At 42.7% G+C, this 12,902-nt stretch overlaps 2 protein-coding genes across 2 annotated transcripts; both read left to right on the forward strand.

The window, feature by feature from the left end:
- Nucleotides 1-2,857: 2,857 nt before the first annotated feature.
- Nucleotides 2,858-4,796, forward strand: LOC120003548. The gene is made up of 2 exons (XM_038852566.1): nt 2,858-2,996; nt 3,307-4,796. Exons 1-2 carry the CDS (start codon nt 2,858-2,860, stop codon nt 4,794-4,796), a joined length of 1,629 nt encoding a protein of 542 aa, XP_038708494.1.
- A 110-nt stretch (nt 4,797-4,906) lies between these two features.
- Nucleotides 4,907-12,499, forward strand: LOC120003549. Its single transcript, XM_038852567.1, has 10 exons — nt 4,907-5,817; nt 5,887-5,963; nt 6,010-8,868; nt 9,232-9,347; nt 9,411-9,494; nt 9,807-9,828; nt 11,089-11,417; nt 11,533-11,648; nt 11,803-11,886; nt 12,406-12,499. The coding sequence occupies exons 1-10, from the start codon at nt 4,907-4,909 to the stop codon at nt 12,497-12,499; spliced, it is 4,692 nt and encodes a 1,563-aa protein (XP_038708495.1).
- The last annotated feature ends 403 nt before the right edge of the window (nt 12,500-12,902 follow it).

Below are 12,902 nucleotides of genomic sequence, written 5' to 3' on the forward strand. Positions count from 1 at the left end.
TGGAGGATCAGGTACAGTGGGAACGTGATCAGGGGCAACAGAGGACGAGGAAGATGGAGGATCAGGCTCAGTAGGAGTAGAATCCGAGAGAGTGGAAGAAATTGAAATATCTAGAATGGAGGTAGAGGAAACAGGAGGAGAGAGAGTAGAAATTTCGAGAGTGGGTAAGGGCGCAAGCGTAAGAAAGGTAAGATCCTGAGATGTCGAGGAGAAATAAGGAACATCCTCAAGAAAGGAGACATGACGAGAGATACGGACGCGCCGAGTCAAGGGATCGTAGCAACGATAACCCTTGTGTTCAGCACTGATACCGAGGAGAACACATTTGACAGAAACAGGAGACATTTGGAACGCTCAGGAGGAGGTAATAGGACAAAACAAGTACAACCAAATGTGCGAAAACGAGAGTAGTCAGGTGGGGAGCTGAAGAGCCGCTCATGAGGAGAGATACGACCAGGGAGAACTGAAGAGGGAGTAATGTTGATGAGATTGACTGAAGTGAGAACAGCCTCAACCCAGTAAGAACGAGGCACAGAAGCCGAAAGTAGAAGTGCCCGAGTAGTCTCTAGAATGTGTCGATGCTTCCTCTCAGCAACACCATTCTGCTCATGTGTGTGAGGACATGAGTGCTGAAAAATGTTACCGTGAGAGGAGAGCAATGAGCGCATACTAGAAGATAAGTACTCAGGAGCACAATCAGAGCGAATCGTCTTGATGCGATGACCGAACTGAGTGAAAATCATAGTGGTAAAGTGCTCATACACAGAGAGAATCTCAGAGCGATGCTGTAAAAGATAGACCCAAGTATAACGAGTAAAGTCATCAATAAAGGAAACATAATAACGATAACCACAAATAGAAGGGAGAGGTGCAGGGCCCCAAATATCTGAATGTAATAGATCAAAAACACTAGAAGTTTGGGATACACTGGGGGAAAAGGGAAGTGATGTAGCTTTAGCAAGCTTACAACCAAGACAAGGACTCAAAGCAGAAAAAGGACCACGACCGAGAGCTCCAGACAGGGAGAGACTCTTCAGTCGCGATTCAGAAATATGACCTAATCGTCTATGCCAGATATCAGGAGTATGAGAGGCAAGACCACAAAAACTGGGACGCGAGGAGGGAATGTGGAAGGATTGAAGATGATAGAGGCCACCCACTCTACGACCACTGCCAATCACCCGGCTGGTAGACGGATCCTGCACACGACAAGAAGAGGGTGTGAATAAAACATCATAACCAAAATCACATATACCACCAACAGAAATAAGGTTCATGCTCAATTGAGGAGCATGAAGAACAGAGGGTAGAGAGAGATGGCCTGAGGGCTCTGAGGTAGTAGTAATAGAGCCAGCCTGAGAGACTCTCAATGGAGAACCATCAGCAGTGTAAATAGAGGGAATAGGAGGTGCGGGACTACAATCAGTCAACAGTGAGGCATCAGAGGTCATATGATGAGAGGCCCCAGAGTCAAAAATCCAAGTACTAGACATACCAGTGGCTGAGAAAACAGAGGGTGCAGGAGTGCTACCAGTGCTAGAAGAAGTAGTCATCTGCTCAAGACACTGCTGGAACGGCTGAAATTGCTGAATATCAATCTGAGGCAAAGCAAGAGCAGGAGCAGGAGAAGGAAGTGCATGAGTAACAGCCGCAACAGTGGAAGTGGAGGCACGACGGCCACGGCCACGAGGTCCAACACGACGCTCGGGGTGGAGCTTCCAACAGTCATCTATAGTATGACCTGGCCGCATGCAATGAGTGCAAGTAGGACGACCAGATGGAGGTGAAGGAGCTGTGGAAACACCAGAGGGGGCTGCAGCAAGAACACCGGAGAAACTAGAGGGTGCAGGAGGAGACTGGACCCCACCTAGTCGGCGAAGACGAGTCTCCTCGGAGACTAACTCAGCAACTGCAGTCTCGAGGTTGGGAGGGGGATCGCGATGTATAAGCTGACCAACCAGAGGACCAAACTCGGGGCGGAGAGCCATAAGAAACTCGTACATGTGACGCATATCCCAAAAAACCACATCATCAGCAATATGACTGCCAGCAGGGAGAAAAACCTCCAACTCACGCTAAAAACCACGCATGTGGTGATAGAACTGCTGAATAGACCGATCATCCTGACGAGCAGTAGCAGCCTGAGTGAGAAGTGAATACTGACGAGCCCCACTGCGCTCAACAAAACGAGCGGTAAGAAATCTCCAAACAACATGAGCAGATCGAGTAACTAGATTAGGACGGAAATCCGGGTCGAGAGACTCAATCAGATAACTGGAGACCCGGTTAGTTCGAAGAGTCCAAGCAGCTAAAACATCATCAGAACCATCAGCAGGTGGACCATCTGTGAGATAAGATAAGAGCCCTCGGCCAAACAAGGCATTATGAACCGTGGCACTCCAAGTAGGCCAGTCACCGACTGAAGTGAGCCGAAAATCAGTCGAAGTGGGAAGAAAATCCCGAGGAAGGTCAGGGTGGTCAAACCAACAGTCATCGATGATGATGAGAGTGCCGTAGTAACAGCCGAGGTCGACAAAGACCGAGTGGCCGAGGAACCAGTCCCCATCAAAGGTGGAAAATCAACACCAAGAGTTGCCATCAACACAAACTACAATTTCAAAAATCTATAGGGACTAAACTGTAAGTTCAGAAATCTAGAGGGACGAAAATGCAATTTCAGAAATTTGGAGGGACCAAACTGAAATTTTAGAAATATGGAGGGACCAAACGGAAATTTTAGAAATATGGAGGGACCAAACTGCAATTTCAGAAACCTGGAGGGCCAAACTACAATTTCAGAAGATCAAAAACAGATCTGCTGGCTGGGTTGCGCGTGACAGTGGGGGAAGCAGCATGAATGAAGACACGCACACGGCAGTGTGCAGTAGAGAGATCACCGGAGAAGCAGTTGAGTAGAGTGAGCAGGAGAGAGAGAGAGCTCGCCGGAGAAGCAGTGAGCAGAGTGAGCAGGAGAGAGAGAGCTTGCCGAAGAAGCAGTGAGCAGGAGAGAGAGAGAGCTCGCCGGAGAAAGAGAGTGCCAGAAGGAAAGAGGCGGCACGAAAAAAAATTTGATAGAAAGTAAACCTAGCTCGATACCATGTTAACAAAGGTAAAATTGTATGTTGTATTGAATAACAAATGAGTAATACACATTGCAGGAGTTCGGGTAGCTTAACAGTGGCGTACAAAAATATAAATGGCCCTATGTGTCTCTCTCAACCTTAGGGTTTGGTGAGAGTATCGCCCCTGCGCCGTTAAGGGTTCGATAGGGAGCCACTTCTTAGTGCCTTCCCTGGGTGGTTCTAGTCTGGATCTTGGGTACTGTGGGAGGTATGGATGCGGATTTGGAGCAGAGGTGGCAACGATTGTCACTAACGACGGAAGAAAGTGAAGCAGTGGTGGTGGCAAGGGATTCGGGAACCACTAAGGAATCAGATACTAGATTTAGTCTCTTTGGGAGGCTCTTGTCTTCTAGATCCTTTAACCAAGAGGCTTTCTTTGCTACAATGAAGAACATCTGGAAGCCAGTAAGGGGGATGGAGTTTTCGACAGTTGGAGAAAACCTGTATCTGCTTCGCTTCTTTTCCAAAGAGGATTATAATAAAGTTCTGGATGGCTCTCCTTGGACATTTGATAAACACCCTTTGCTATTAAAGGAGTATAATGGGAATTTACGCCCATGTGATGTGGTTTTTGAAGAGATGCCGCTATGGGTTAGATTTTACAATCTACCATTCAAAATGATGAATGAGAAGGTCGGATTGCAGTTGGGTGCAGCAGTAGGCAGAATAGAGAAGGTGGATCTTGATCGTAATGGTTGTGGATGGGGCAAGTACCTCCGGGTCAGAATCCGTATTGATATTACTAAGCCGTTAAAAAGGGTTGTCATGGTTACTGGGGAGGAAGGGGGTGCTGCTATTAGGGTAGGAGTTCAGTATGAGAGATTACCAAACTTCTGTTACATGTGTGGGAGATTGGGGCATGTTGATCGTGATTGTGAGGTGGGGGAGACAGAGTTTCCTGAACCCAAACCATATGGTGATTGGCTACGATCCTCTCCACCTCGGGGCCGTAGGCCAACACCATCCTCAGACCCTCAGTCCATTTCCCGATCTTCCCAACGGGAAACTGAGTCGTCCGATTCTAAGACTGCTGACTTTGGGGATGCTAAGGGATCGGAAAATCAGAGAGGTGAGGATCAATGTAAATCATCGTCATCTCCTGGCGACAAGGTGGATGATGGTCATGTTCTTGGTGTGGAAAAGGCATTGTCTCATTGTGGGAGCCCAATAATTACTTGTTCAAAGGCCAGTGATGATCAAATTGATAGCACCTTAACTAAGCCTGCAAAAGTAGCTTTAGAAAAGGAGGGAGGAGGTAGGAATCTGTCGATGGGGCCTATTCCTGAGATAACCAGTGGCTGGAAAGAAGATGGGAAGATGGTAGATGCTATGATGGTGAAAACTCTGGAAGACCAGCTCCAAGAGCCGATGGAAACTACTTCCCAAGTGGTAGGCCGTGATATTAATATATCCGTCTACTCTTCTGGGGAAGATAAGGGGAAGAAGAAAGGGACCTGGAAGCGCTCTCTCCTGAAACATTCTCAAGGTACTGAGGTAGATATGGAGGGGTCTGGCTCGACCCAAGGGAAGAGGAGGATCCAGGATAGTTTAATCTCGTCTGAGTCTGAGAGGAGAGTTAAAAGTCACAAGGCAGGGGGGGAGACTGAGGAGGTGAGGGATGGACCTATCTTATCGGCGGGTGCTGGTCGTAACCAGACCCGCCGGAATCAATGAGTATACTCTGTTTGAATTGTCGAGGTTTGGGAGGTTCCTCGGCAATTCACTCATTGAAAAACCTCTTGGTGCGTGTTAAGCCTAGTTTAGTGTTCTTGTGTGAGACAAAAATGTTGTGTTCGGAGTTTGATAGAGTTCGAGTTGGTTGCAATTTTTCTTCTGCCTTTCCTGTTAGTAGTGCAGGTAGGAAGGGTGGTTTGGCTCTTCTATGGCAGCAGGATATTTCTGTCACTATAAAGAATTTTTCTAGGTACCATATTGATGCTGTGGTGGAGAATTTTGGTGGTGGTTGTCCCTGGAGGTTTACGGGGGTGTATGGTGAATCAGTGGCTGATCTTAGGTTCAACTTTTGGAAGATTATGCAAACTCTGTCCTCGGTGATTAATTTACCCTGGTTGTGTGCGGGTGACTTCAATGAAATTCTCTTTGATTTTGAGAAAAAAGGGGGCCCTCCAAGGCAAACTTCGTTGATGCAACAGTTTCATGATGCACTTGAAATTTGTAATATGGTTTCTATGGACTCTTCGGGTCCTCCTTTCACTTGGTCTAATGGTAGAAGTGATCCAAACAATGTCAGAGTCAGGCTTGATAGGGCTGTAGCTAACCCAGAATGGAGGCTCCTTTTCCCACAGTGCAATGTTCAAGTTTCCACCTTTGCCAAATCTGATCATAATCCGCTGGTAATTAGTCTGGTTCAGAGAACTAGTGTACCGGTTGGAAGGAGGAAGGGGAAGTTTAAATTTGAAGAATACTGGACTACCCACCCAGATTGTAAAGAACTCATTAAGGAGGCCTGGAGTCAGGGTAACCCACACTTACCAAGGAAGCTCCAAGATTTGTGTTCTCAGCTGCATGACTGGAGTAGGACTACTTTTAAACTTGGGGACCATAAACTAGCACATCTTCATAAAGAGCTTCTTAGAACTCAAGTTGATGTGAATAATGGAGATCTAGTTTCAAAGGAGTGGGAGCTTAAGCAAGAAATTAATAATCTCATGATGCAAGAGGAGATGAAGTGGAGGCAAAGATCCCGGCTAGACTGGCTCCATCTAGGGGATAGGAACACTTCTTACTTTCATTAAACAGCCAGTGAGCGTCACCGTCGGAATCTTATTAAGCAAATCAAAAATGGTCAAGGTGACTTGGTTAAGGAGGAGGCTGAGATTGGTAAAGTAGCGATTGGGTATTTTTCAGGAATTATTCTCTTCTGTAGCCAGTGCCAGTGCAGATCAGGGGAGTATTATTGAAACAGTTACGTCACGTGTGACTGATGAAATGAATGAATCTTTGTTGCGGCCTTTCTCAGAGGCAGAGGTGGCAAAAAGCTTGTTCCAAATGCATCCTCTTAAGGCTCCTGGCCTTGACGGTCTTAACGCTTTGTTTTATCATCGTCATTGGGATATTGTTAAAGGTGAAGTCACAGAGTTCTGTTTAGATGTTCTTAATGGAGGTCGATCGCTGGAAGAGGTTAACTTTACTAATATTGCTCTTATTCCGAAGGTGTCGAATCCCATTGTTATGACAGCCTTTCGGCCTATAAGCCTGTGCAATGTTATATATAAAATAGTGGCCAAAACTATTGCCAACCGGTTGCGTAATATTCTTCCGTTGATCATTTCTGAATCACAGAGTGCATTTGTTCCTGGTCAGCTCATCTCTGATAATATTTTGGTGGCTTATGAGCTTCTACATTCCTTAAAGAATAGAAGGCATGGTAGCCAAGGGTTTTGTGCTTTAAAACTATATATGAGTAAGGCTTATGACAGAGTTGAATGGGTGTTTATTGAAGCGATGATGGTCAAACTTGGGTTTCATCCTAATTGGGTCTCCCTTATAATGAGATGTGTTTCTTCGGTTAGCTTCTCCGTTCTTATTAATGGTAATTCCTATGGGAGTTTTTCTCCTGGCAGAGGTCTCAAACAGGGGGATCCCCTCTCCCATTTTTTATTTCTCTTTTTTGCTGAAGGGCTGTCGGCCCTCCTTGTGGATGCAGAAAGGAGGAAGTTGTTGAATGGGGTGTTTGCTAGCCGGAATGGGCCTCGGGTGACTCACTTGTTTTTTGCAGATGACAGCCTGCTGTTTTGCAAGGCTAATATGCAAGAGTGCGATGTCCTCCATTCCCTGTTACAAGGTTATGAGCGAGCCTCAGGACAAAAAATTAATTTTGACAAATCAGGGGCCTTTTTTAGTGCCAACACCTGTGAATCCATTAGAAGAAGCATTTCAGCAAGACTGGGTATTAGACAAATGACAAATCCTGATCGTTATCTTGGTCTCCCGGTGATGGTTGGGAGAGAGAAGCGACGATCTTTCTATCATCTTAAGGAAAGAGTGTTGGCGCGCATTCGGGGATGGAAGGAAAAATTTCTCTCACAGGCTGGTAAGGAAACTCTTATCAAAGCGGTGGCCCAATCAATTCCCACTTATGCTATGAGCGTGTTTCGGCTTCCCAACTCTTTCTTTGAGGAACTAATGGTAGCTTTGAATAAATTTTGGTGGAGAAGCAATGGTGGAAAAGGCATTTGCTGGGCCAAATGGCAACATCTGTGTCATCCGAACAGCAAGGGAGGTTTGGGATTTAGATCTATGGCTTCATTTAATTTAGCGCTTCTTGCTAAGCAGGGATGGAGACTCTTGGCTAATGAGAATTCACTGTGTTTCAAATTGCTTAAGGCCAAATACTTTCCTAATTGTGACTTCATGAGGGCGTCGGTGGGGAGCAACCCTTCATGGTCGTGGAGAAGTCTTTGTGAAGGGAGAGAGGTTCTGGAGAAAGGGTTAACCTGGAGGGTGGGAAATGGGCAAGATATCTCTATATGGTTTGATAAATGGATTCCACGTCCTTGGAATTTTGGGCCTATTACTCAGATCAATCCGCATCTAGGTCACTTGGGGGTCCATCACCTTATTAACTTTAGGAAGGGCTGCTGGGATGAGCATTTTATGCGTCAGATTCTCCTCCCTGTTGATGTCGAAGCGATCCTAGAAATCCCCCTTGGTGACGTGAGAGCTAGGGACTCCAGACGTTGGTATTTTGAGCCTAAAGGGATCTACACAGTTAAAAGTGGTTACAGGGTCCGTGAGGAGTGGAACCAATTTAATAAAAATGATGCAAGATCAAGCTCTCGTACGTCCATGGGAATCTGGAATGCTATTTGGGGGGCAAGGATTCCTCCAAAGATTAAAACCTTTGTGTGGAGGTTATGTAATGACTATGTGCCAACTTTTGAGAATTTAAAGAGACGGGGAATTCCAGTTCAACATGGGTGCTTATTGTGTGGTAGGGATCGGGAGTCAGCTTTTCATTTGTTCATTTTGTGTCCTTGGGTTCGTCAAGCATATTTCAAAGCTGGCCTACCTCATTCTCATAACGTCCATCCTGGATCTTCTGTGATGTTGTGGGTAGATGGCCTAGTCCATAATATGAACACAGCTACTTTCTCTCGTTTGCTCGTTTTCCTTTGGCAGCTGTGGAATGTGCGAAACAATGTCCTACACAGAGGTATAATGTGTACCCATGAAGCAGTTGGAGTGCAAGTTGACCAGTTATTGCATGAATTTAAGGCTGCACAGGAGTCTAATTTTCATGGGGCACCTTTAGGAAGCTTGTCTCCAATAAAATGGCAAGTTCCCCCACCGCGAGTTATCAAGATCAATTATGATGCAGCGTTGAAAGATGGGAAGATTGGGATTGGTATTATTGCTCGGGATGCAAGTGGTGCTCATCTTGCCTCAAAGGTAGTCTGCAAAAAGGGGCCGAAGCTCCCTTATTTTGCTGAATGTTTAGCTGCTCGGGAGGCTGCTGCTTTTGCTATGAAACTTCAAATGGTAGATATTATTTTGGAGGGTGATGCTATGCTTGTGACTGCTGCTTTGATTAGTGAAGGCATTGACTGTTCTGAGGCGGGGCTGTGTATTAGCAGTACTAAGGTCTTGTTATCTAGTTTCCAAAGGGTGGCCTGTTGCCATGTAAAGAGAGGGGCTAATACTGCAGCGGATAGTTTAGCTAAGCATGCTATGGTTTGCGATTCTGATATGGAATGGCTTGGGAACTGTCCAAGTTTCATTTCGAGTATTGTTTCTTCGGATTGTTCTCCTTTTCTTCGTTAATGAAGTTTTTCTTGTCAAAAAAAAAAAAGAGTAATACACGAGTATATAGACAAGAGAATGAAGAGAAAACCATACTACCCTTCTATACTAAAATATACAAAATACACATCTCTAACAAACCTGTTTATTCACTTGAATTATGGATCAATTATCATATATTATTTTAAAGTTCGATTACTTGTCATTAAAAGCCTTTGATTATCATACTAACTTGAGCATCGGAGTGCCTTTGACAGATACCACACCGGTGCTCAAATCTCACCTTCATTCTTCTATCCAGATCACAGGTTGTTGGTGGTCCAATGATACAAATCTTTGATTGTAGATTTTACCCTCTACAATCCCCACAAAACAACCAACAAAAAGAGACTTCTAAAAAGTGGAAGGCCACCTTTATGGCATCAATCACAGCAACAACATTTTTCTCGAGCAATTCATTTGGTAGGATAAACAGTTCCACTTCCTCTACCCTCAATTGCTTCCATTTCTCCTTCAATTCCTCAGCATTCACTCTCAATCAATGTTATAAAAATTGTGTCGGACATCGACTTGAGCAAGGGACCAATTACTAGTTCACTGATTCAACCAGTGAGTTATCAATCAAACCACAAGTTTAATAAAAAATTATATTAATATTAAAAAATACTAAAAATAAATACCATAAATAATTTTTTATGGTCATCTAAAAAGGATTCTAAGAATTAGAAAATCAAGTGCAAATAATATAGAATAATACACTCGAAGTTTCACATCATAAATTAACAATATATAACAAATAATCCAAAAAATATTTTGAAAAACCGTTAAGTTTTACTAGCACAGTTCAATGATTTAAATGAAAAACCATCCAGTTTAACCGACTTTTTTTTGAGTCATTTGCATAATTTATATTTTTGACAGAACTGTGCTGACTTGTTGACCGGTTCATCGATTTTATAGTCCGACCAGCCGACGCAATCCGATTTCAAGAATACTGCTCTCAATCTTACTCAAATCTTTTCACCAAACACATCTTCCATCCTAATTAGACTCAATTTTGTTACCCAATAAATCTCCTTCTCAGCCCCCTTTGCTACAATCTTACCTTTGCCTTTCAATCGTCCACTCAAACTCTTACTTGGATTGAAAAATGAAGAGAGAGTTAAAGGAGGGGGAGTTATAGGAGGGGACTATATTTACTCGCCCCTAATTGGATAGAAAGTAAAGTTAACGAGAGTTAAGGGATGTGAACGACAAAAATACCCTTATCAAAGTTGAAATGAATGGAAAACTTTCATGGATGATTTAAGAAATAATAAACAAAATTTTTGCTCACCTCACAATTTCTCAAATTATTGGGGGGTCACAAAATGTTGAGTTGGAGAGTTAAATGAGGGGAACTTCCCCCTCTTTCACTCCACTTAATTCCCCCTTCTACAATTCAAGTAAGATGAAGTTATTCCATTTCTTTAACTTTGCTCACTTAACTCTCTAAAATATCAACCCAAACAAGCCTTGAAAGCCATATTATTGTCACCCAATCAAGACTTCTTATCCCCAACAACAACGTGTAGGAATTGGTAAATTGGGGGTCGATCTCGTGATCCTCATAGCAAAATTGCAATCATCATATATAATTTTCTTTTAGTAAAAGTTATTTTTCATTCATTAAAAAAGGCTACAATTCCCGGATGAATTCCCTCTCTATTAGAGAGTGAATCTCCACCGGATAGTTATATAACCAAACTCTTAAAACTACGTAAGTTTCATGATAAACGGGCGAGGGTATAAGCTACGTACTAAGTTCCCTTCTCATAGGACCTACTGCCAAGCAATCATCCCCCGCATTAACACTTTGTGTTGTAGAATATTATTTTTGGTGATGAAAAATATAGTAAAACATCATCATATTATTCTCAAAGGTACAAATGAGAACATATTACGATATTAGATACAAGTAGTGGAGATCAATCATCCATGACAGTATTCAAAGAGACCAATAGAAGTTCATCAATTAGATTATAAATAAATGGCATGCCACACCATTGTAATTACATCAATGGGAGTGCAGAAAGGACTGAAATCGGAGACTAGTCCATCATAATTTTATGGCCTTATTGTGTGCCTTGGGAGCCAAGACGCGGAGGCTGAGCTTAGGCACAGCCTGATGGTGACTGAGGGCTACCTAACGGTGGCAATGTAGTATGCCTTGCCGATGGCGGCGAATCTCCTCCACTAGACCGCGGCGGCGGAGCTGGATTGTACTTTGGTAATGCTGTTGGGGTAGAAATTGGTGGCATCGCATGTTTTGGCGATGTGGGAGATGTGTACTTAGGCAAATGTGGCGACTTGGGGCTCCCAAAGGGCGGTGAAGAAGGCGCTATAATTGGCTCTAGTGGTGGTGGTTCTGACGATACTGGAGTGGTTGGCACCGGGACGGATGACGATGGGGAAGAGAAGAACGGTGTTAGAGGCGGCAATTTAGGCTTAGGCAACGGAGGCAAAGCCAGGAAATTGGGCATCACTGATCTAGTACTCTTGGGAGGCTCAAATAGATAACGTGAAGCTAATGTTACTTTGATGAAGAAAACAAAGAGAATGTAACGGCAGAAGAAGTCCATCACTGAGTGGATCATATGGTCTTCAGCTGCATAGTGTAGGTTTAAATAGATGGGCGTGGGAAGCTCAAGTGCATTCAATGGGAGTCTTGGATGGCCTCACTTGGTTTGGTGACTTGGGGTCAGCTATTCATATGCATGGTTGGTTAGGGTTTTATGAATAGGGTTTAGCGGTCCCGGGCCACACCACTTTCCCTTCTTTTATTTTTTTAATCATGAGAGCACTATGGATCTTTGGCCATGTAAATATGAGTAATTGAATCGTCTCATTCTATTCAATTATTTTGACAAATTGTAAGCCGCCTGTTTGGCGGGAAGCGGCACCGCCCCGCCAAACAAATGGTGGATGCCAACGATTCCGTAGGCATTTCAGAACGGAACCGGTTTTGGTTTTTCAATTGTGGGGCCCACTGTAAAAAGATTAGTTTGAACATTTAACCAAAAAAAACTAAACATGTGGGTCACATTTTATTAATATTGTATTATTTTATTAATAATTCATTTTATAAAAAATTATTAATGTCTTATTAATAAATAATTTTATACAAAATTATTAATATTGTAGGAGTATTAATAAATCATTGATATTTTATCAATAAAATATTTATAATTTATAAATTATACTTATAATTAATTTTATATATAAATTAAATTTAAGATTAAATTTAATAACAAACTTTATTATAAAAATAATAAAATATAATATTACAAACTTTAAAATAATACATTTATTCAACAGTTTATCCACTAGCTTTTAATTCGCCAAACATCTCACAACATATTTCCCAGCTTTAAGCTTAGTTTTTTTTTTCCACCACTTTTCCACTAACATTGAAAATCAATCCAACTGCTCTATCAAACGGATTCAAGGTGTTAATGTAAAGATGGGTCCTCAATTGAAGGGATTCATCCCAACCGACTCAGACACTCCTCGATGACTCGTACCTCATTTCCTTTGGTTTAAATACTACTACTAATGACAAGTTTGGTTGTTGAAGTAGATGGATGGTAATATTTTTTAGGGATATGAAAAAAGAGTTGTAATGGCACATCTACCTTTAGCTGCTCATTAAAATTTTTATCAATGCTGTCTACCAATCACCACCTTCATTCATTCTTTTGGAAGTCCTTGTTGTAAGGTACTGCTCTTAAGAGTTAAGACCACTACATCACCTAAGGGGGGACTCAATTAAACGTTGGACGTTTTTGTTAGGTGAATCCTTATCAAAAATCCAACCTTGGAGTAAGTGATATTGGCATCAAAATAAACCAACAGAAATTACATTAATGGAGCTTAGATTGAAGATTTGAAGATATATAACTAAGCTAATGTAGATATAATACACTTATTCATATAGGATGAATTAGATTGAAGATTAGCCTAATTATCCAGCAGAAT

This window comes from Tripterygium wilfordii, chromosome 8, assembly GCF_013401445.1.
Source record: "Tripterygium wilfordii isolate XIE 37 chromosome 8, ASM1340144v1, whole genome shotgun sequence".
Classification (NCBI taxonomy): domain Eukaryota; kingdom Viridiplantae; phylum Streptophyta; class Magnoliopsida; order Celastrales; family Celastraceae; genus Tripterygium; species Tripterygium wilfordii.

Bases quoted from the DNA above. Each gene is read 5' to 3' on its own strand.
- LOC120003548 (XM_038852566.1), top strand. From the start codon at position 2,858: ATGAAGACACGCACACGGCAGTGTGCAGTAGAGAGATCACCGGAGAAG. The intron at 2,997-3,306 runs GTGAGCAGGAGA...GGGTGGTTCTAG, and splicing joins GAGAGCTTGCCGAAGAAGCA to TCTGGATCTTGGGTACTGTG.
- LOC120003549 (XM_038852567.1), top strand. From the start codon at position 4,907: ATGTTGTGTTCGGAGTTTGATAGAGTTCGAGTTGGTTGCAATTTTTCT. The intron at 5,818-5,886 runs GCAAAGATCCCG...TTAAACAGCCAG, and splicing joins CAAGAGGAGATGAAGTGGAG to TGAGCGTCACCGTCGGAATC. The intron at 11,649-11,802 runs GTTAGGGTTTTA...ACAAATTGTAAG, and splicing joins GCTATTCATATGCATGGTTG to CCGCCTGTTTGGCGGGAAGC.